This window comes from Typopeltis vanoorti, chromosome 9, assembly GCF_054136105.1.
Source record: "Typopeltis vanoorti isolate ZY-2024b chromosome 9, IOZ_Tvanoo_1.0, whole genome shotgun sequence".
Classification (NCBI taxonomy): Eukaryota; Metazoa; Arthropoda; class Arachnida; order Uropygi; family Thelyphonidae; genus Typopeltis; species Typopeltis vanoorti.
Window position 1 is genome coordinate 91,146,237 of NC_143557.1, and position 25,470 is coordinate 91,171,706.

At 34.2% G+C, this 25,470-nt stretch overlaps 1 protein-coding gene across 1 annotated transcript in view; it reads right to left on the reverse strand.

Moving 5' to 3' along the window:
* Nucleotides 1-25,470, reverse strand: part of RanBPM (Ran-binding protein M) — a 267,873-nt gene that overhangs the window by 188,659 nt on the left and 53,744 nt on the right. Inside the window, exons 4-5 of the mRNA XM_090397780.1 lie at nt 24,254-24,444; nt 15,903-16,004 (exon numbers count right to left, since the gene is read on the reverse strand). Coding sequence (XP_090253906.1) covers nt 15,903-16,004; nt 24,254-24,444 — 293 coding nt within the window. The remainder of the gene's footprint in view (nt 1-15,902; nt 16,005-24,253; nt 24,445-25,470) is intronic.

Consider the following 25,470-nt stretch of genomic DNA (forward strand, 5'->3'; position numbering starts at 1 on the left):
ATTTTTTTATCCTTGCTGACAACCTCACCACATGCCTCTCTGGCAGAATCAATGTTTTCTTCAGAGTTTGCCACTGAATCTCCAAGGTTTGATTACTGTTCTCGAACTCTTTCATTTTTTTTTCAATAATCTTTCTGTATTTTAGTCTATAGTTCACATCTGAGAGCTGCGCAACTTTTATTCGCTTTAAAACTTTCTTACATGTTATTCTTTTCAATACGAAATTCAATTTTATCCTGCTCAAGACTAAATAGTGATCACTACCAATTTCAAATCCTGTGTACACTCTGGTGTCCTGCACCAGGGAGAAAACATCAATATCAACAATAACATAGTCAATGAGACTTTTCTTATTCCTTGCCTCTTCTCTCCATGTGAATTTGTGCACATAAATAACCAGTCCATGTCCTGAGCAGAAATCCAACAGATATTTGCCATTATTATTAGCTTAGCTCTTTTCTCCAAATTTTCCGAAAATATTTCTGTAAGTCTCACAATCATTTCCTACTCTGCTATTTAGATCCCCAACAAGGACGAACTTTTCCTTTTCCTTTTTTCTAAAGCCTCAAAAATTTCCTCCACTTCTACCTTAGTAGAACCTTCTGTGGGATCATAGGCACAAATAAGTCTCATTGTCCAGTTCCCCATGCTCATATTTGCCGACATTACTCTACTTGAGACTGACTGCCATTCAAGAAGATTAGATTCGTATTTTGTGTTGAATACTATGGCTACTCCTTCTTTTCCTTGATTGCCATTGCCTGAATATAACATTTTGTATTTATTGCTCAGAAAGATCTCACTAGTTTTGGTCTTTTTTGTTTCAGTCACCCCTATTATGTCCATCTGGTACTTATCTAATTCCTCAGCTAGTTCCATTTCTTTGCCATTCAGGCTTCTTATGTTGATAGTACCAATCTTTAACTCTGGTGATGCTGAGTTGGGGTTTGTTTTCAGATTTGTTCCAGTAGCTGACTTTTCGCTGTTCGCCCTGGTTCCCTGGTGAAAACAATGGGGCCTTGTTTAACCGGGCAATGCCCCAGCCAGCATGAAATTTTGTCATGTTGTACCATCATTTTTTATTTTGGTTTAACAAATAAGAGTACAATTTGGTCGGCTAAATCCCAAATTGCCAGCCCATCCTCGTTCGTCTGTTATCAAAGTAGATACCCATCAGGGTGCACCACGAGAAGGTGAGGATTGGACATTAGGTCAGAAGCCCTGGTCAGTTCTCTGCATTCCTCTAAAGGCTATGTGGAGGTCTCCTCTCAGTTATGCAGCTTTGACCATTAAGCACCCCGAGTCTACAAGATTCCTTGACTAAATTGAATAACTGTTGTAATAGATATGGTATGAAAGTCATCAATAAAAAGACAAAGACAATGAAAATAGGCAGAATCATTGAAAATGTCAACTGTGTTGTGAATGGAAAACCTGTGGAACAAGTAAACCATTTCAGCTACTTAGGCACGATTTTTAGTGAAGATGGTAAATTAAATATAGAAATAGACAACAGAATCAGCAAAGCTGGTATGGTGAAAAGTCAATTGAATAAATTTATATGGAATAAGAGAGAAATTAGTCAGAACACTAAATTAGCTGTATACAAGACAGGTTCAAACCAGTTTTAACTTATGGATCTGAGAGCTGGGTCAGAAGTAAAACACTTGACCAAAGACTGAAGACCGCAGATATGAGAGTCCTGAGAAAGATTAGAGGCGTGATCAGATGCATCAATAATGGCAATATCATATTAAAAACGAGGATATTAGGAAAGAACTTGACATTGTCAGCACCCAGGAATGCGTTAGCAGAGCTAATCTCAGGTGGTATGGTCACTTAAATAGAATAGGCTAAGAAAGATTAGTAAAACAAGTGTTCCCTGCCAGGTTAGCAGGAAAACGACCCAGAGGAAGACCAAGATATAGGTGGACTGATATGGTACAAAGTGCCTTAGACGATAGAAATATAAGATCTGATAATGTTGGAGTCTTGACCAGTAACAGACTGATTTGGAGGAAAAATTGTAGATAGGAAGTTAGTAATGACGTAATTTTTTTCATGTAGTACTATCATATCCTGTACACTCCCTTGAGGGTACATGGCAAGAATTTGATGATGAAACACTACTGCAAGTGACAGATGAACATTGGTGGGTTGAATGGAGTGCCCTCCCAGGACAAGTCCATTGATATGTAATAAAACTTTGTACTGCCTGTTACAATTTTAAAACTGTTCTCATTAATAACTGACTGTTAATGTTTGCACAGCATGACAAAGCATTTGTGCTCTGATGATTCTGAGTATAAAACCAATGAAATATCAGCAACTAAATAAATACTGTAATTATTTTGTTCATTGGCATTTTGAATTAAACCGCAAAATGACAGATTAACAAATGTCAACACCTAAGCTTATCTACATGTTGAGCTGTGTCACAAATTGCAATCCTCTGATTTGTGGAACAATCAAGACATTTTGCATAATCATTCTTTACATTGTTGCTGTGTTTTCTTAGTCAAAAATAAGGAGGGCAGAGAACATCAGTAACTTGATTTATTAGTAAGTGTAATTCTGTGCAACAAGCAATTTTCGATTAAAAAAAAGTTTTATTTAAAATGTAACCTAAAAAATTTTAAATACCCCTCCATCATTACTCAAAAGTCACTTATCAATTTTTTTTATTTAAATTAATGGGATATTAAATCCCACATTGTTTTAAAACCAAATAAGAAACTCAAAGATTGGAATCAGAGTTTCATGCCAAATATAGTAAAGTATAAAAGTATCGGCAATTACTAGCGTGAGCTAATGCAAGTAGTCCTAGTACGTAGTATCTCGGGCAACTCGCAGCAAAGGTGGTAAAGTTCTGATCGCTATTCTTGGTATTTTTCATAATGTAAAAACACATTTCCTAGGAAATGTATGCTGTTATTACATTATGGTGGGAGGTCACTACCCAGCCCAGTTTCAGCCTTTATCGAGGCTTCATCAACTGGTCTGGGTAGTGACCTCCCACCATAATGTAATAACAGCATACATTTCCTAGGAAATGTGTTTTTACATTATGAAAAATACCAAGAATAGCGATCAGAACTTTACCACCTTAGCTGCGAGTTGCCCGAGATTGTACTATGGACTACTAAGGACTACTTGCATTAGCTCACGCTAGTAATGGCCAATACTTTTATAGTTTACTATATTCGGTATGAAACTCTCTGATTCCAATCTTTGAGTTTCTTATTCGGTTTTAAAACAATGTGGGATTTAATATCCCCTTAATTTAAATAATGTTTATATCGCCGAAATGAAGCCTACTGGCTCTTTATATTTAAGTAACTTATCAATTTGTTTGTCCTTGCTGAAATGGAAAAAATTGAAATTTATAAGGCACTAATCTGATTCTGTACTAATTCCGAAACATTTGTACTATTTGCTTCAGGGCATTAATCATAAAACTATAAGATTTAACACATGTAAAGAATAATAAAACTTGTTAACTGACTACATATTTCTTCCTGTTAGAAAGACATCGGGGAGAAAAGAGATCAGCTGACAATATTCCAAACCTGAGTTACATCTTGGATAATAACTTGCATATTGCTACAGCCAAGAAATAGTAAGGTCATAAGAAAACAAGAATTATTACGAAATGTTTTTCATGTGACATGCTGTGCACTATCCTATCAAAAATCACAGAAAAACTCTCCAACTGAAAGAAAACACAACACATGCAATATTCAAATTTTCTAGTTTATGAAAGGAGACTGGCAATTAGCTCAGAAGCCATGTTAAGCTATGCCAAACAATGAATATACAGAAATAGCACTATACCCATAAAGTTATTTCTTCATAATTTCATCCTTTCATTTCTTCTAGTCAACTTTAGAATAGTGAACTACAGCACAGTGCTACTTTCAATCTGGAGTTGCCTTTTGGAAGCACCTACGTAAATTAACCATAAAGCTACTAAAATTGTGACATACAGTGAAATTGCTGTTTCCTACTGGTTTCAGAAGTACAAGTTTCCAAAGCACCCAAAACACAAACTAATGATGAAATAAGGTGCCTCATGCTCCAATTTGCAGCACGTCACCAGAAGCAAGAGAAACAAGCTAAGAATCATGGGACATAATAGGCTTTAGTAAAAATTCATTCAAATTCTTACTGTGCTATAAACACTAATTTATCAAGGGTCATGAGATACATGTAAATATAAACAAAATGTGTCTTTATTGACAAAAATTAATAACTTGTTTGACTTCTGACCACATCTGCTTCAATGTATTATGGAAAACTCTACCAGTTTCTGTGATATTGTGCTTCTTTCTTAAAAGCAATAAGTTCTATTAATTAAGAGGATTATTTTGGCTATGTCAGTTCTGATTTCTAGTTCTTCCTAATATTCTATAGGGCTGAAAATTGGTGCTCTATCTGTGACCTCAATGTTCTGATATTATTCTCTTGAAACTACATGTATACAATCATTGCTTTGTTGCAAGAAAACACTATGCAGGACTATTAACATAAAACTGCCACACTGTAGGACATGCATAATTATCCAGAAGATAATTGTAGGCCCTAGCAATCATGATTCAAGGTACTACAGTAACGACTAGACCTAATCTATATCAGAAACAACATCATTACTGTCATCTCTAAGTTTCATCTTTGGGACAGTACATAAGGTAAAAATCCTTCTTCAGGCATAATCCATATTCAATAGTCATAAACATGACTATTAGAATTGAAGTAGCATGACTCTTCTCACATACAAGGCTTTCATTACTTCAAATTAAAGTTCTATGTGCCTTGTCTCATACAAACAGATGATATGCAGTCATTACTGTTAAAAAGATGTAAGACCACCTCCCTACTTAATCGAGATGTAAAGTAGCTTGAAAAGGTTCCATGTTTGGTCTCTAGAGCAGGGTTTCTGAATCATGTAAAATAATAATAATAAAATTTGTGGTTCCCACCCAAAAAAATAAAAATAAAATCGAAATTTAGTAGCAAAAACATTTTAATGCAAAATATGGGAGTGATAACGACTGCGCATTTCTTTTGTGCAGTTGTTAGGTCAAATCATTCAACCTCACTTTGTCTATCTATATCCAACCTTTTATGCTATACTGTGTGTGTCGGGGTGTGCACACCCATGGAATAGCAATATCCCAATATTATATTTTTGCATTTATTCCTGTTAAAGATCCCTCTAATTGTTTCCTAAAATTAAAAATATAGTAATGCTTTATAAAGAGGACACTTTTCGGCATGCAAACACTGAATCACATTTGCATCAATAGCTGGGGTGTGCAGTCATAAATACTGACACCTTTGAGCCCTTTGAACAGACATACAGATAGCACAGCAGGTCAAATTTTTGGCATTCTGGGTGCTTTCAAACCACCAGAAGCAAGGCAGGGTGTGCACTGAGACAACAGCACACCCAGAAATCAGTGTCTGTGATTGGTTGTTGTGTCAGCCAATGCAATTTGTCATAAGTTGCTGTTTTTGTTCAAGTTTCATCTGTTTCCTGTGCATGAAGTATGAACTGACATGTTTATGACATCGATACAGGCAAGTTTTTAATATAGAATTTTCTATAAATAATTTATAACTTTTATAAATAGAAATAAATTTATTTCTATTTATAATTTATAACTTTTGTAATTATGGGCATAAATTTATATGCCCATAATTATAATGGGACACAGTGCTGATGATCTCCTGAATGTCCTGTTTTCTGCCAGAGCTTTTGCAGATTGCATGATTGTAGTCGAAGAAGGTTAAGCCTCCTCCTCTTCCAATTACACCTTTGGTAATTTAAATATACCAACCAAATATAGCATTCTCCTTCATTATTCTTTTCTAATATATCTTAAAACAAACATATTGTCCATCACTCTATGCAGATTTGGTTACAATTAATTGATAAATTAAAGTATTTAAATTTATCCTACAATTAATTGCATTGGACCAATTAAGATGGGCTCTGATGCACTATGCACTCTTAAAACTTTCATACAACGATAAAAATGCAATCATATGGTCAAATTGATGTGAATTTTGTATCACGGTTTGCATAAGCCACACAATAGTACACCCAACCAAAATGGGCATGCGATGACACTGATATATGTATAATAATTTATTTTTTATTATTAGAATGTTTCAGATTTGTATCTGTGATGATGCATTGGTTCAAAATCAGCATGTTGTGAATTTCAAAGAATGAAGCTCAAATATAAAAAAAAATGTAAACATTTTTGTCAACATATATACAACAGATACAATTATGTACATTTCATAATTCTCTTTATCTCACAGGGAGATCTGACATTCATATGCTCTATAGAATTAGAATTAGTAAATTTTAATATTCTATGTATCTAACTTCTAGGTTCTCATTAAATACAGAGGATAACTATATGGCCATTCTAGAATTAGATAATATGAACTCAAAGAAAAATCATCTCTCATTCTCTGACTCTCAGTTAAATTCGTTTCTGTGGGATAACATCAAATACTATACAAAACAAATTGAATGTAACATTCAGCTGAAAGTTCAATAGTTTCATTTGACTATATGTGAACTTCCTATGCAGCATTTATTTTATCACTGTCCTCCTTATCTTCCTTTGTTTTATTAACTTCTTTATTTATTGTTTTTACTCATTCATTCATTGTCTTACCACTCAAATGCTTTAGAATACAATAAAAGTTAAAGATTCACTTGACTAATATATTTGTATATGTCTTCTTTTATTAAGCAAGTTTCCTTAAACATCTTTTCTTCATATGAAAAATAATTGCTCTGAAAACAAGAATACATTTAATTGAGCAGCTCCAAAGCACTTCCAATAAAAAGAACATTACTGCAGATTCATCTTGCTTCATGGAACATACAGGGTGTTCGGGATAAATTTGACATATTTATAATTAATTATATTTTTCCGTAAGTTACATGTATTAACACACACTTCTCTTCATTTAAAAGTTTGGATCCTTCTTCATTCATATACAAGATGTCAGAAAGGATGGATAGCTGGAACCCACCTGAATCATGGAAGAGAATAACTTGTATCATGATGATTCGTGCCCGCCATCAAAATAAGGATATTACGACTGCTGCCCAATGCTCCCTGAATACAGTAAAAACAATCAGGCATGAACTACAGACTTGCAATGGTGACTACGAGGATGTAGCAAGAAGAAAGATCCCTAGCAGACGATCTGATTGCGTTCGTACAGCAGAATTCCTCGCAAATCTGCAGGAACAGGTGTTGAAGAACCCTGGCATTGGAATTCGGGCTTTGTTCGTGGAGTTGCTAACTGTAGTCAAGCCCTGGATAACAAGGGTAGCCAATGGTAGGCCGTATGTATGGCAGCAGGATTCGGCCCCTTGCCACACCTCTGGGAAAAGTCAAAAATGGTTGTCTGAAAATTTCTACGACTTCACCAGTTCAAATGTTTGGCCTCCAAACTCCCCAGACCTTAACCCCATGGATTATTTTGTATGGGGCGCAGTTGAAAAAGACACCAATCGCACTTCCAGTAATACAAAAGCCCAGTTAATGGATAAAATTAAAACAGTTTTTGCGGCCCTTACCAGGGAGACTGTAGCATCAGCTTGTTCGAGGTTCCGAAGCAGAATTGAAGCTGTGATCGATGCTAATGGTGGTTATTTTGAGTAAATCTTGTTGATAGTATTGTAATTAACTCTGCCTGTAATGTTTTTTTGTCAATTCATTAAATTTAATAGACACAAAGTAGATTTTCTTTTTCCTTACGAAACTGTCAAATTTATCCCGAACACCCTGTATATCACTTCCTAGAAATGCCTCCTAGCATTTCTATTATCCAGCAACAGCTGTTCTAAAAAACTCACAACTAATGCACACACGTTACCAAGATTCAAAGCAAAACTTAAGTAGCAAGGATGGCAGCTGCTGCAACTGATCTGCTGAGTAGCAAATGAATTTGATCATCAATCATGTGGGTAATGATTAAGATACACATTTAATAATTTTTTTTTGTTTGTTTTAGTGTTTAATACAGAATGATATGCAGCACTGTCAAGTGCCATGGCATTTCAATCTGACTTTAATATGCCTAGTGGAGAAAATCTTAATTTATAAATGCAATGCAGAGAAACATAATAAAAGTTTGCAAAACTCTGACCCAGATGGAATAATGCAGTTAGGTTCCTAAGAAAACAGTAATGCACCATTTTGACAATCTGAAAAATGCTAGACCAATTGGAAATACTCTGTTAATATTAAATTGGCAACAAAATCTTAATTTGTGTCAAATTTGACTATCATTTTATCTTTATTGTGTTTGGCAATCAACTTCAAGCAACAATACCATAAAACAATAAAAAAAAAAACATTAAATATTAATACAAAGAAAAGAATTTAGAAACTTTTTTCTATTAAGTCAGTCTGTTTTCCACACTATATATAATTATTACAATAAATCTATAGAGTGAAAAGATTCACTGTGGGAGGTTTAAATAAGTATACAATATCTTTATCACATTAAACCTTAAAAACTCATTCATATTCTGCATTTTTGAAAATTATGGAGACAACTACCGTGTTTGAATAAAAACTTTAGTTTAATATAACTAAAATCTACAATTCGACGTTTCGACCTTTATGTCAAGGTCATCTTCTGGAGCGTACAAATATACACAAGAAACAAGCTATACTATAATCAAACTGGTTCGTTAAAGACACTGACCAACCACTACCACAATTGTTGGCCTGACTTCTGGTGAAAAAATGATATTTGGGTGGTTTATCAGGATTTCGCAGGATTCCTTAAATTTTCTTTCATACCAGGTTTTTGTGCGGTGTAAGGAGCAGGTGCTTTTCCAGTTGATTTGGTGTAAGGTGTTCAGTGCGTGGTCTGAGAGGCCTGCTTCACCATAATGATTATATTTAATGTCTAATGTGTTCTTTCTTGCGTATAGGGATTGTCCGTCCTGTTTCACCAATGTACGGTAAGTTACAGGTGCAGCAGATGCAATAGACTCCAGGATGTGCTAATGGGAGGAGAGGATCCTTAGAGGAGCTGAATATGGTTTTAAGTTTAGTGGGTGGTTTAAAGGTGGCATTGAGGTTATAATGTTGTAGGATTCTGTTGATTTTTTCTGATAATCCTTTAATGTATGGGATGGCTATGGTTTTACTGTAATCTAGATTTGTTTTTGTTGTGGTTTTATAGAGTATTTTATTGACAGTAATTTTGTTATAGCCATTATTTATGAATGTGTCACTAATGATTTTTAGTTCTTGTTTCAGGGCTTGCTGGTTGGAGCAAATAGTTGTGGCTCTGTTTTTAAGGGTGTTAATTCATTCATATTCTGCTCACTCATCACTTGGCATGTAAAAATCTACTCTCCCCCTCTTTTTTTAAACCTTTACACAACTTTCAGGAATAGTCTCTTGCCTCATGTATAATCCCTTCTGTATTAATTGACCAAAATCCCTTCACTAACTTCACCATCTCTCTCTCTCTCTCTCTCTCATATCACCCCTTTCCCAACTATTCCACCCATTTCCCATTGTGTTAGGCTCAATAGCTTATAATTACGAGTAACTTGGCTTCTTAATGCTTTGATAAGATGGTTAATCCTATCTACACGATGTATTATCATTGTAAATTGTGTGCATTCTTCATGTTAGTTTGTCTAATTTCTTGGATAAAAAGTCCAAGAGGAAAATCCTACAACTTCTGTATGAGATCTCACCTTTGACTGAAAAGCCCTGATAAAGGTTCTTCACATCTTAAACAGATTCCAAAGGGTATCAATGAAACTGACTGTGCTACTGAGAATCAAATCTATCTGCTAAACTCTGCAATTAACATTTCCTTAACCCCTTCCCACAACCTTCCAGAATTCTAACACAACCTAAGTTAGTCATCATCGGGATCCTATCCAGTTTACACATCATAATGGAAATTAGATGACCAAATCTAAGCATGTAGTTTGACCAATACTTTGTACAGTGATACCAATGCCAATGATGACTGACTCCCCCCCAAATCTTGAATCTCAGCTTCCTCCTGAAGCATAGTTCCACCTAGTACAGCATGTTATATTTGCTTATATATACTTCCACTGAGTACATTTTATTAAAACCAATAACAAATAAATACATTATATATTTACATATGCTTTAACTTCCTTAAGGATATTACTATTTGTTACAAGCGATTCATTTTGTGAATTTACTTCTCTTAGTCATTAACAGTGAATAATTTACATGACACTAATTACATTATTAGTTACATTCAGGTTTTAACTCTTAATATCTTTGTTAAGAGCAAAAGAATGCCACTGGCTGTTCACAGAATTGACAGGTTGCAAGACCATCCAATGGCATTCTTTTGCCACAACCCACATTTGGTTGGCAAACATACATTATGAACTTTAAAGAAAAATTTTTTATAGAATGGAATTATTGGAAGACAAAATACATTGTTTAAAACTCAGCTTAGTTTGATTTCTCCTCTTTTTTGTTCTCGATGCTGAGATACTGGGGAAATGGTTCTAGATAGCTTTGCATATATTGCTCTCAATGCTGCAATTTTCTTCTATAAACTGATATTCTTCAGCCATTTAAGTAAATATTCTTGGTGGTCTTTTTTTCATCGATGGAAGAGAGCTCATGACTGTCAGGAAGGCAATTTTGTAGAAAACCAATTGCCGTGGTATGATTTTTACCTTGATGGACCTGTGGTTTCAGTCAGGATTTCTCCATGACTGCATGACCGTAAAGTCCAGCTATTCCTGTCTTGGGCTTTTCTTCTCCATTTTCTTCCAACTTTCTTAATCGTGGTATGATTTATTATTAAGTGGCATGATATTAAGTGGTAATATATTATTAAGTGGTATGATTTATTATGTGCTTTTACTGCAATTATGGCTCTGATTATCAATGTTCTTAGGTGTATATTAACTAAACTGAGATCTCTAGCTTCTATTTCATGGAAGACGTTGTACGGTGCATTGGCTCACATTGTAAACCCAATATGTATGTATGTCGCAAAACAGCCTATGAATTTTACCTGCTCATTATCCATGGTATGGAATGTTATGTAATTTGTACTACATTTTAGAGGTATATATTACAAATCCTAGCTATGCCTCTCACAGAAAGGTGGTATTTAATAAGTGGTAGGCGTCCATTTTGCATATTACTAATTTTTTTTAATATGGCTTCATACAACTCTTTCCATTGATCTACATGTGTCTGGGCCTTCAATTTTTATACCTAATACTGGCAAGTAGTTTTTCTCAACATTTCTATCAGTATTTTAGATTCCTTTTTCCAGTTTCCGACCACAAAACAGCAAGACTTCGCCACATTCATCCTAAGAGCTCACTTTTGCAAAGGAGGCCAATATTTTCATTGTTTCTTACATGGATTTTTCATTTTCTAGAGTGAGCGTTAGGTCATTGGCATAAACTAGCAATTTTGCTTCGCTTTCGCCATGAATATTTGTTACTTGAATTTGTTTATTGCTCTAATTAATGGTTCATGTGTTAATACAAAGAGCACCATAGAGAGAGTGTCACCTTGTCGTACAGGACAATTGATTTGCATAGGTGTGAAGAGTTTTTTTTATTTATGATTATACGGCTTTCTGCATTTTCATAAAATATTTTTTAACAAGTTCTTGAAGTTTGCTACAAATCCTATTTCTTTTATTACTTCAAAGATGTATTCATGGCTCACTGTGTCAAAAGCTCTTTCAATGTCTAGACTTAATAATATGTATGGTCTGTTGGTCAATTGAAAGTATTCACATATATATCTAAAATGTGTTATGGTATCTCTTATACACTATCTGATTAAAAGTATCCAGACACCCCCTCTGTAATTCGTAAACTGATGTCTAGATATCACTATAACCTCACTTACCATTAAAGGAGGAGGCAAGGAGCTGTGTGTTGTTCAGTGATAAGAAGTACGAGAAGAATGGGTAGGTCAAGGGAACTCAGTGACTTCAAACGTGGACTAGTTATTGGATGCCACATCAGTAAGAAATCTGTCAGAGACATTCTGCCTTCCTCAAGTTGCCCAAGTCAACAGTAGGTGACATGATTGTGAAGTGGAAATGTGAAGGTATAACCACAACAAAACCACAGTCGAGTAGACCATGTTTAATGACAGACAGGGACCATCGAGCATTGAAGAAGGTGGTTCATGGAAATCGCCAGACATCGAGTGAAACAATCACCTGGGAGTTCTGCAGTGCTACTAACTGTCCAGCCAGCACCACGGCTGTGCATTGAGAGTTAAGAGGAATGGGGTTCCGTGGTCAAGCAGATGCCCATAAACCAAACATTTCTCCTGTGAACGTTAAGCACTGCCTGCAGTAGTGTAAAGAAAGACACCACTGGACAGTGGACAACTGGAAACGTGTGATTTGGAGTGATGAATCACGTTTTACCATATAGCAGTCTGATGGGAGGGTCTGGGTGTGTCAAATGCCTGGAGAACAATTCCTGCAAGCGTGTGTAGTGCAAACAGTGAAATTCGAAGGAGGTGGCGTTACAGTGTGGCGGTGTTTTTCATGGAATGGACTTGGCCCTCTCATAATACTATGCAGAAATCTAAATGTGGAAGGGTACAAGGAATTTTGACCCGTTGCATACTATCTACAGTAGAAGATCAATTTGTGATGACTATTGTCTGTATCAGCATGACAATGCTACCTGCCATAAAGCAAGGTTTGTCAGGGAATGGTTTGTGGACAATAACTTTCCAGAAATGGACTGGCCAGCCCAGAGCCCTGATCTGAATCAGGGCTCTGGGCTGAATCGTCACCTTTAGGATGAATTAGAATGCCGACTTTGCTTCAGACCCCAACGACCCACATCATGAACTGCTCTGGCTACAGCTCTTCAGGAAGAATGGGCTGTCATTTCTCCAGAGACATTCCAACACCTGGTAGAAAGTCTTCCCGGTAGAGTTAGAGCTGTCATAGAAGCAAAGGATAGACCCACCTCCATATTAATGTACGCTACTGGAAAGTGTGTCACAGGGAAAGTTTGATTACGATTTCAAGTAGGCATCTGGATACTTTTGATCAGATAGTGTGTGTGTGTGTGTGTGTGTGTGTGTGTGTGTGTGTGTGTGTGTGTGTGTGTGTGTGTGTGTGTGTGTGTGTGTGTGTGTATATCACATCTGGATGGGTGTCTAAGTGAGCAGAAAAATAGTGAACAGTTCGCAGAATAAATATTCTTAAATATGGTGCCTTTTCTCACTAAACCACCCTATTCCAGTTTTGTAAATATTAATATTCCATCAACAGAACCTGTAGTATCTAAATAAGAAAGAATATTTATAACTTTTTAAATATTCTTTCTTACTTAGAAAGAAAGGATATTTATAACTTTTTAAGATGACACAGAAATGAGGAAACTCACCAATCAATAAAATATTACTTTCACTATATAAGAATAAAATACCTTATGAAAATCTAATTAAAATCTAAATAAATAATACGTAAAATAACTATATTTTGTGAGATTTATCTTGCACTGCATTTACTTTTCATATATCAGTATCAATGCAATATCATTTCAATTTTCTAGCAAATAACGTTTTCAGCCAATTTTTTCCACAATGAATTTTCCTGTGATGAATTGTCTCTGAACCTTATTGTGGAACATAAAATTTTTTTAAAAATGTAATAAGTATTTCTTTAATTTTTCTTTTTTAAACACAGTCCCCTGCATTAAAAAAAAATATGCAATGTATTTTAAATACTCCCACCTCCATATGAGTTACAGTCTCAATGTGGTAGCAATGCTTTCCCCTCCCAAAATCTTGAATTTTTCATCCTACAAAAGAAATACAGGTCTGAGAATACATACAACTGACAGGCACAGCAGCTTATGCAGATAGGATTCACCTTCCCTTAAGAGCATTAGTTATTAATTGGGTTTATGTAAAATCAAATTATTTAGCTGTGAGCAGGACACTGTCTGCATGTTAAGGGAAAGGTAAAAGTAACTCAAACTAAAGAGAATTAGAAAAAGAGTAACCAGTATTCCATAATTTGCAGAAATATCAAAGTGACAGAAAGAATAAGAACTTCTTAACTGGAGAGCAATTTCAATTAGCTATATGAGTGAACTTCAAAATTAGGAATTGGACAATGAAGCACATTTGTACATTTGTTTTAAATGATCCCACAGAAGGTTCCCCTAAGGAAGAAGTGGAGGAATTTGAGTCATCAGAGAAGGTAGTTGACAAGAAAGAAAATGGAAATGCTAATACTTGTAGGAGATCTAAACAGTATAGTATGAAGAATCCCAGGCATACAGAAATGTTTGAGGAAAATTTGGAAAAAAAAAGGCAAAGCTAATAATAATAGGAAGTATCTCCTGAATTTCAGTTCAGGACATGGGTGAGTTATTACTAACACTAAGTTCCAACAAAGATACGCATAAATACACGCAGAGAATTCAAGAAATAAGGAAAACCTCATTGATTTATTGATAGCAATATCTTCACTCGTTCAGGATACAAGAATTTACAGAGAATTTGAAAATGGAAGTGATTAGTTTTAAGGAGGTTAAAATTAATATCACATTGAAAATAACAATATGCAAGAAAGTTTTAAGAAAAGCTTTTACAGGTGAACTGTAGTCTCAACTAAACATTGTTCAAAAAAAAAAAAAAAAAAAAAATGAAAACAAGAACCAAACTTGATAGTCACAGTTGGCTAACTTTGACGAAAACAGTGATTGATTCAGCTAGAAGTACATAGTAAAACTCTACCTGCAAGTATAGAAAAATAAGAACTCCAGGATGGACACAAGAAGTTAAAGAAGCGGTCCTGGAAAAGAAGAAGTCCTGAAAGCTTTACACTAAAAGGAATCAGAGATGATAAAGGTGACATGAAAGGTGAAATGTTATGGATATTCAAAGTAATTAATTCAAAAGACTGTTAAATGAAACAAGTAGTGACAGAAGTAGCAGTAGAAAACATTCAAGCAGCACACAGTCATACATATCAGTACTTGAAGTAGAAAATGCCATCAAAAACCTAAAATGTAGAAAGGCAGTAAATAATATTCAACTAGAAATGCTCAAATATTTTGCAATGGCCACACTGCATAATTCAGTCAAATTCCAGATAAATTGGAGTAGGGGCTACAATAGTTCCTATTAAATACTTTTTAATAATTTTAAAAAGAATAAATGCATAACTTACTCAGGCAGGAAAAATTATTATAAATGTATTACCAAAGCATATCTTACACTCTGATATTCAATTTCATCTTTCTCACAACTAAATGGTGACATGATCACTTTCATTTCAAATCTGCTGTATACTACAGTGGGAAATTAATAATAAAAACAGAGATCTCTCAGTTATCTCACTCAGCTAACCTTCATTTAAACAAACCTTGAATGGATTTGCAAGTAAAGTGGCTATTATTATATGTGATGCCTCAAAGTAATTGTTGAGAAAGAGAGAGTATTTCACTACAAACAACTTGCCATGTACCTAACTCTATTTTCCATCCACCTTCTGTTAACTGACCAGCAAATCAATTTTCTAAAAACCAGATAAATGAAGGTTAGTTGAGTAAGATAACTGAGTGATCTCTGTTTATTAATTCTTATTAAATCTTGTGATTTATTGTGCAGCTAGTTTAATGATTGTGGTGATGGCAGACTTCAGAGTAATATGACATATATTTAGATATGTAATATGACATGTAATGTGCAGCTAATCAGCTGGATTATTCTGAAATCTGAAATATACAAACTATCAGATGTATCAAAAGCAGTTCTAGCATCACTTATATTTAAAATTACCAATATATTTATTTATTTATAACTAGCATAATTATTCATGGTTACCTTCATCATATCTTCAATATCAAACACAAATGGAGCTTGACCAAAATTAGCATCGACCACTTCTCCTGGAGTTTGAAGACCGACTGTAGGATATAAATTAGGCTACAGGAAAGGAGGAGAAAAAGTATTCTTTTAGTAATAATCAACATTCGTGACAATCACAACTACAACTGCAGATGTGAAATGACAAATAATTTTAAAAAGAATAAATAGGTAACTTGCACAAACAAGAACAAGAAAAATTATTTATTATAAGATTGTCATCAAAGTATCAATTTTGGATTATAATAAAGTATCAAAATATTGTCTTCTTTCTGTTCCTATCAGTAATAGAAAAAGCAAAATAATTTCAAAACTGTATGAAAATAACTGATTTTCATTACCAGAAGAACTACAAACATAGTGCATTAAAAATTAGTAAGTGACTCTTCAGTATTAGGAATTAGATAAGATGAGAAATCCAGCACTCCTTTCTTCATTTAAGAAAGTAAGCAATGTTCAATAAAATTTACCCTATTACACAGTGCCTTTTTAAAGTATACCCAAGTAATACTAACGTAACTTATTAACTTTCTGCATCAAAATCAATCTATAGTTTCTGTGGACTGAAGTTGATTATGATGTAAAGAGTTAATAAAATTACTTTCATATTACTTGAATACACTTTTAAAGACACTATGCAAAAGGGAAAGATCAAGAGGACTGGAGAGCCATTGGAGAGAAATACCTAATTTGCATAAATGAACTGGAAAGAGGAAATAAATTCAAGTAATGGATGAACTGTAAAGATGTGATGAAAAATAATGCAGCAAATCTTGCAAGAGCTATAAATCGAGATACATTAAATGCAATAACTTTCCTTGTATAAGCTCCGCTATAAAAATTTGTGTTATATCACATGAAATTTTAGGGAAAAAACCAGAAAGAAAAAAGTGGAAAAGAGTAACTAATTTAATAATTAGTTTAGTCAATGTAATTTTTAGATGATTTATTATAGTTTAAATCATATAAGCCAAAGTCTTGTAGGTATCCTACTGTCTTACTATGGCCAAACAGGCAGGACTGCTAATATCAGGATATCTGAACATAACAGTTCAGATATTTGCTGAGGACTTGCTGACCATGCCTTGGACATCTGCCATAAAATACATTGGAAGAAAGTTTCCTTACTACACTGCAGCAAGTTTAAATATGAGAGATTATTCTTAGAATCAATCTCAGCCTTGAAAAACTCCCCAAACCTCAATAAATTTGGATGCATGAGACTACCCCAAATATGGGAGGCTTGCATTCTTAGAACATCAGCCCAAACAACCAAGATTAATACCCAATTTGGCCCACTAGGTGGCACCCTTTAGGACTGACTTCAGTTGTTTTCTTCAGCCATTTTTTGCTCAGTGTTAGTGCCTGCATGCACATTTCATTAATTTTTATGTTCCCTGAAGATGGTAATGTAACATTACCAAAATATTGGAAGTATTAATTAAAGTTATTTAGTTAATATAATAATATATGTTCTTTCCTTAAAATTAACAGTTATGTATCACCAACGTATAAGCTTATCTACAAGAATAAGTATCCTACTGTGTTCATTAAAATGTTAATTATCTCAACATAATTAAAAATGATGAAATACTTTAGCTACTACATAAATATATTCAATTTTTGATTCCAAATGGATGCAAACATATCCATTATTTATGTTGAAATTCTCATTTCTGGAGTCATTTTTGTTTAGTCAAAAATCCTTTCTTTTTTTTTTTTTTTTTCAGTATGTTATACATCATTGATATGTTCTTAAACTAACAAGTAACAAACTGACTAAAGTTTTCATCTAAAGCAAAAAAACATCCAAAATCACCCAAAGGATCACAATATGACGGAGGTTATTTGTTAGAGTATCCAATGTACGATGTTTGTTACTCGAATGCATATTCTCTAGCACAGACAACTAAACTGGTATCTGAAGATTATTTCCACTGAAACCAATAAAGAAAATGAAAATTTCAAAAACAATGCAAAAATCTCAAATATAACATGGAAAGAGATCATCAGACAATCAAAATGGCACACTTTCTGGTACAGTAACGCCATTCATTACCAAAAAACTGTATATTGTATAAAATAATTTTGTTTTGCCTATTTGTGCCATTAAAATAGTTCTACCAAAATCAAAATCACTTGAAAATTTCTAATACAGTTCCCAAATATAAAATTTCATTAACTTTCCATCTAGCAAGTGTAAATTATTACTGTGGATCATTTCGCTAAATTTTGCCAGTAATATTTAGCTGAAATTGAAACCAAACCAAACATATACAGTGTGTGGTTTGGTTTCAATATGGTTTTCATTAACTTTCCATCTAGTGTACAGTTATAATTTTGTTATAGCAGCATTACTAGAATGAGAGTCAATTGTATATAATTATGACAACATATTTTTCCCATTTGCATTCTGCAAATGGACTGTAAAACAAAAATTGAGATGGACAAAGATTTCAAGGGATTCCACTCCAACTACTGAATTTCTATAAGTTCTGTCCATAGAGAGTTTAGTAATAACTTGCAGTATACATATGAGGGTGGTCTGAAAAGTTCACGGCCTCAACCATAGATGGCAACATCATCGGCAAGATTTTTTTTTTCTAATTTGGTACATCTGTCATAAGCACCCATGTGAAATTGCAAGTCATTCTATCAAGTAATTTGTTTTATACAGCTGTCTGTATCCCTTGAAATGGATAAAATTGAGAATCATGCGGTTATAAAATTCTTTGTAAAAAGGTTTAAAGCCAAAAGAAATCCATTCGAAGTCCATAAAAGTTTATGGACACTCTTCACTTCTCTAATTTTTCACATAGCTCTAATATCTGTGAATTCCAGTCTTTGATCAGTCAGGCTGTATATTACTAGTTCCATGTTTCACCTGATTTCTTTTTTCATTTCATATAAATTTTTTCATTAGATATATTTATTCCAGCTGAGTTTTTGCTTATTCTATTATCTACAAGGATTTCCAAAAAGTAAGGTAACACATTTTTTTCCTTAATAATGGTGAAAGAGAATGAGATAAAAACATGGTGGACAGATAGACAAGTTAACAACATTCAAAAAGACCTCCATTGCAGCGTGGCATTACTGTCGCCTCACAACTAATCCCAGTTGCAAGATTGAGATGTTGGCTACCATGCGAGTGGGGTCCAAAACAGGTGTCCATGAAGTCATTTGTTTTTTGCAAGTAAAGGAGCTTCACCAAGTGACATCCACTGTGAATTGGTTGCTGTGTATGGCGAAAAGGTGATGTCAAAGAAGCAGGTGTGTTTTTAGTACAATGAATTTAAAGTGGGGCCTTGGTGACATTGAAGATCAACATTGAGCAGGCAGGAGCAAGACAGAAGAAAAAACATTTCATGCATTAAGAGCATCATTCTTGAAGACCACTGAGTGAAACTGCATGAAATTGTACAAGTGATGAACTTGAGTAAGTCCACTGATTACGAAATTGTTCACAATTTCGTAATCAGTGGACTTACGAAACTTACAATTACAATCAGTGGACTTACAATTTCGGAATCAGGTGCCAGAGCACCCAGTGAAAGTACACCTTAGGAAAGCCAATGTCCTTGGCTTTCAAAAGGTGTGTTTCCACTGGGTGCTCTGACAACTGTCAGAGAAGTAATGTCAGAATGCAACATGCATTGTGCTTCTCTGCAACATGCCAACAGAGTTATGTGGGCAGACTTCAAAATGGGGAAATGACAATGAAATATTTGTACCAATGTCCCACAGAAGTTTCCAAAGGAATAAGTGAAGGAATTTTTTAAGTATTAGAGCAGGCAGCTGAACAAAAAAAAATCTGCTGTTTAGATCTTCAACCCTTTGTTGAAGATCTAACAGATCAAAATTTGAAGAAAGGGACAAGGCTAATAATAATGGTAAGTATCTGCTGGACTTCTGCTCAGGACAAGGAATAGTAATTACTAACACCATGTTCCAACATAAAGATTTGCACAAGTTCAACTGAAGAGAAGATACAAGAAATAAGAAAAGCTTTATTGACTAAGTCAATGTTGATAGCAATAGCTTCAATGCTGGTTCAAGATACAAGAGTGCACAGAGGATATTTGAAATTGGAAGTGATCATCACTTGGTTCTAAGTAAGATAAGAGATGATCACTTCCAATTATTTCAAATTCTCAAGATTTAAAAATAATTTATGTTGAGAAGTTTTCACAGGTAAACTGTGGATTCAACTATACAAATTCATTATAACTAATTTATAATTAATTTTAGATCAATTCAACTATAAAAATATTGAAGAAAAACTGATACAGTTTGAAAACAAGAACCAAACCTTCAAGTCTCAGTTGCAAAGTCTGAAGAAAATATTGACTGATTCAGTGGTGAAGTTGTCTGCAAGGATGGAAAAATAAGAACATCAAGGTGGACATAAGATGTTAAAAAAAGCAGTCCTGGAAGAGAAGAAAGCATACTGAAAGTTCCTAGCAAATTAATCAGCAGATGCATAAAAAATACAGACATAAATGTAAAAGAGTTAAGCTATGTGTAAAAGTAGCAAAACAAAAGTCATGAGAAGACTTCAGTTAAGAATATAGAAAATAAATATTATGAAGGTAGCAAAATATTCTGGATACTGTTGAAAGAGCTTATAAATGGGAAAGAGTACTGTAAAAAGGAATCACAGATGATAAAGGGACATGAAAACTGAAGATAAGGATGTTCTAGATGTCTGGAGTAATTACTTTGAAAGAATGTTAAACAAAACAAGCAGTGATAGAACATTAGCAAAATAATTTCAAGAATAATGCAAACAGGAGTACTTGAGATAGAAAAGGCAATCAAAAACTTGAAATGTGGAAAGGTAGCTGGAGTGAACAATATTCTAACAGAAATGTTCAAATATGGAGGTATAAAAGTTTTGGTATGCTACACTACATAATTTGCAAAACTTGGTCACAAGGTTGATTTCCAGGTGATTGGAGTAGAGTTGTTAGACACATATTGGCCACTGAATTAGAACATTTTATGCAGATGTACATAAATGTCACTTGCACAGTGTATATGCAAAATACATAGTCACATGCATCACCACATATTCTATGCCACTATTTAAGAATGCTGCTCGTCAGTAATCATCAATAGTGTTGATCACAATAGGAAAAACATGTAAAAAACAGTATTCTAATACTGGGAGAGATCTGGATTTATATATATCAGAAGTTCTATTGGTAAGAAGTAATATTCTAAGAAAAGAAAAAAGATATCTCGTTTTTTAGAGGAAGCTTGATGTTTTTGCAAGGAAAGGCAATAGTGTCAATATTACATAGAATTTTACTTCCCCTGATGGAAAAACACACAACCAAATTGATTTTATCCTTGTAAGCATGAAATTTAAGAACTCTATCAACCTCACAAGAACCAGATCATTTCCTGGAGCTGACATTGGCAGTGACCACAATATGTGGTCACTGCCAATGTCATATTCACAATTGTCATCAACAATTGTGAATATGAAAATGAGGGAAATATTACCTACAAAATCAACTCTTAAAAGATATAATATAGAAAAATTAAAAGATCCCCAAATAAATAAATAAATAATACAAATTAAAACAAATTTTTGACACAAGCTTCAAGAAATATAATAATATCGAATCTAAAACCAAATACTTCTCACAAAAGATAACTGAGACAACTGAAGAAATTTTTAGATACAAAAGGAAAATCAATAAACCATGGATAACCAAAAATATTTTGGCCCTATGCAACGAAAGATATTTGAAATCTCATTAATAGTGGTGATAATAGAAACAGTATAAAAATATTACTAAGATTATTAAAAAATAAAATCAAACATGCTAGAAACTTATGGATACTAGATGAATGTAAAAATATAGAAGAGGACTTAAATAAAAATAATCCTGAAAAGTGCTTTTCAAATTATCAATAAATTAACCAAACCTTTTACGGCAGTTAATTGGAGCATAGAAGATGAAGATGGAACTCCTATCACGGATAATCAGAAAACAGTTGATAGATGGAAATGTTACGCAACCAAGCTTTTTCAAAAGGACCCTCAACTGACTGACGATATTTTGGACAGAATTTTGCCAGGAGGTTCAGAGGAAGGAGATTACCCGATATTAAAAGAAGACATTGCAGCAGTTAGCTTCTCAAAAATAGGAAAATCATCGGGAATTGATGGTGTTACAATGGAACTGATATGCGAAGGAAGTGACATCATTATAGACACCTTGCTAAATTTATTCCAGGACGTATGGAACACAGAGACTTGTCCTTCTGATTGGCAGACTTCTGTCCTTGTATATATTCCTAAAAAGGGAAACAATAAATGTAGCAACTACAGAACAATAAGCCTTATTAGTCATCCAAGCAAAATCCTGTTAAAAATACTATTGTCAATTGAAAAAAAAAAAAAAAAAAAGAAAGCAGACCATCAGATGAACAAGCAGGTTTCCAGAAGTACAACCGACCATATTTTTACAATACATATACTAGGTGAAAAATACATAGAACATAACAAAATAGTCTGTCACAACTTTTTTGACCTTCAAAAAGCTTTGACTCAATATGGCACAAGGAATTATGGAAAATTTTAGAAAATTATGGTATTGACAACAAAATCATTAGGATTATTAAATCTCTTTACTCCTCATCTGATATGAGAATTGAAATTAAAAATTACAGCAGTGAACTATTCCAGGCAGAACAGAGGGATAAGACAGGGATGCATCTTGTCCCCTCTTCTTTTTAATTGTTTTCTGGAATATGTCATAGATGAAGCTCTTCATGAATATGACACTGGAATAGTAGTTGGCGGATTAAGAATAAATAACTTACATTTTGCAGACAATATTGATCTTCTGGCAGAAAGTGAAGAAGAATTACAAGAGATAACCAGCCATGTTTTCGGAATATTAAAAAAATATGGATTATACATAAACCTACAAATACAAAAACAATGATAACCTCAAAATCAGACATCGAATTCTTAAAGATAGAAATTGGCAATAAATAAATTGAGAATGTAAACAAGTTCAATTATCTAGGAAGCACGTTGAGTCAAGATGGTCGCTCAAAAACCGACATTACATACCGAATTACTAAGGCAACCATGGCCCTACAGAAGTTAAAACCATTGTGGGGAGATAACAAAATAGCAATCACAACCAGACTAATTGATATCTTGGTGAATTCTATCGTCTTGTATGGCTGTGAGGCCTGGACTTTATTGAGGGAAGATGAGAGGAGACTCCTGTCTTTTGAAATGAAAAACTTACAGAAGACTTTTGAGAATTTCCTATACCGCTCACGAAACCAATGAAAATGTCCAAAAAAAAAACTGATTGATTCGATAGACGGGAGAAAAAGGGAAAATATTCTGACAGTCATCAGAAGAAGATGACAGATGAAATGGTTCGGACATGTGGAGAGGGCTAATGGCATTCCAAAGCAAGCACTAGAAGGAATCGTTCCGGGATCAAGGGTTAGGGGCCGATCTCGATTAAAATGGACTGATAACATCAAAAAATGGATAAATTTCTCCCTTTCTCAACCGACATCAAGAACAAGAGACCGAGATGATTGGAGAAGGCTAACAAAGAATATCACCTACCAGCCATGAATGACCCAACAGTTCATTTAGGACTACAGGAGAGAGAAGAAGAGGGAGAAGCGAAAGGTGATTTTTCTTGCTATAAGGTAGAACTGTATTAGTAGTACTGAAGTTGACAAGGATGTACTCATCCAATGGGATATGGCAAGAAACCTGTATGAAGGCACTGGTAGTGGAGGATCATGTAGCTTGGGAAATCTGAGTATTGCAAATCTTGTCAAATGAAAAAGAGGAATGGAGTGAAATGTCATTAGTATAACTATGAACAGGATTTGAGGTCAGCGAGAAATTTATAAGTGTGTAAAGGGAACTGTATGGACAAAAAGAGTGTTGGGGTACTACAGAATAGCTGAGGAAGTTTAATACAATTCAGATTTTCTTTTAGAATTATTTTTATTTTTCAAATGACAAATTAAATAATACTAAACCCAGAAAACATCTTACCAGAATGGGCTTTTCATAAACCCAAACATTATCAGTATCTCGAATTTTGATTCAGCACTATGAACTCTACTGCATCAGTTCATATTAAATAACCTAATAAAATAACCACTGAAACTAAGAATCATGATAAAATAAAAGTGCACTCACTCACTGAGCGTGGTCAGCTCAGTAAATGCTAAATGATTACTTCAGTAATTTATTTTGGTATATTATTAATCACATTAACATTTGATTAATGCATATTACTTACTGGGACGTCTGTGAATGCTATTCCTAAATGATGTCCATTTTTAGTGTAAAAGCAAGTATTATCTATCAAGTTTACACCACATCCTATAACATCTCCAGTAGTAAATGTTGGACCATACGGCTGTCCTGTACCACTGGAACAAAAACTGTGGCCATCATCACCATGATAACCATAGGAATGTTTGTCCCAACCTATATATACAAAAAAGAGAAAATCAGTAGCATTCAATAACACAGAACACATTTTAATAATTAATGTGCATAATAGTCTCAAAATCAGTATCCAGCATTCTGCCACAATATATTTATATTTAGTTAAAAGCAGCAATTAAAATCAGAATCAGGTAAGATTTTCAGACCAGATGATAAATACCTTGTGGAAGGTATTGTAGGTATAACACTAAGTTACAAGGGTGGTCTGAAACGTTATCGGCCTCGACCATAGATGACAACACTGTCGGGAAGTTTTTTTTTTCCTAAGTTGGTACATCTGTCATAAGCATCCATGTGAAATTGCAAGTCATTCTATCAAGTAGTTTGTTTTATACAGCTGTCTGAAGCAAAACTTTTGTCTGTATCTCTTGAAATGGATAAAATAATTGCGCTGGAGCATCGCCAGAATAAATGTATTATCACAATAATACATTTATTCCAGCGCCATTTATTTATTATAAGTTTTATTATAGCATTATTTGGGAGATAATCTTAAGGGAGATTATATCACACAATCTCCCTTAAGACAATGTATTGTCTTAAGGGAGATTATGTTGAAAAATAAAAATAATTTGAAATTATAAATTCGTTTTTTCATCGTTAGGCCAAGAACTTTTCAGACCAACCTCATATGTATACTAATGAAGTATTCAAAATTAGGGCAAGGAATTTTTGGCATTGGGTAGTACAACTTGACCAGAGGTTATAGACATTAGAGAGAGAGAGAGTTGGTTGACCAAGGATGATGTGGTCATAGGAATAGAAAGCAGGGGATATGGCATATTCAGACAGGACAAAAATAACAGGATGCAGGGGGAGAGGGACTTTGCTAATTTAACTCAGAGGAATTAATGCCAGAAAGAGTAGAAGTACATCAGGGGAACAAGGATTCAGAGAGCAATTTATTTGAGGCTATCTAGTCTGAAATAAAGGCCAACAGGCCTAAATATGTAATTGGTTGCTGCTATAATTCTGGGAGTGGGTAGGTGTAAGGGAGAATGCAGA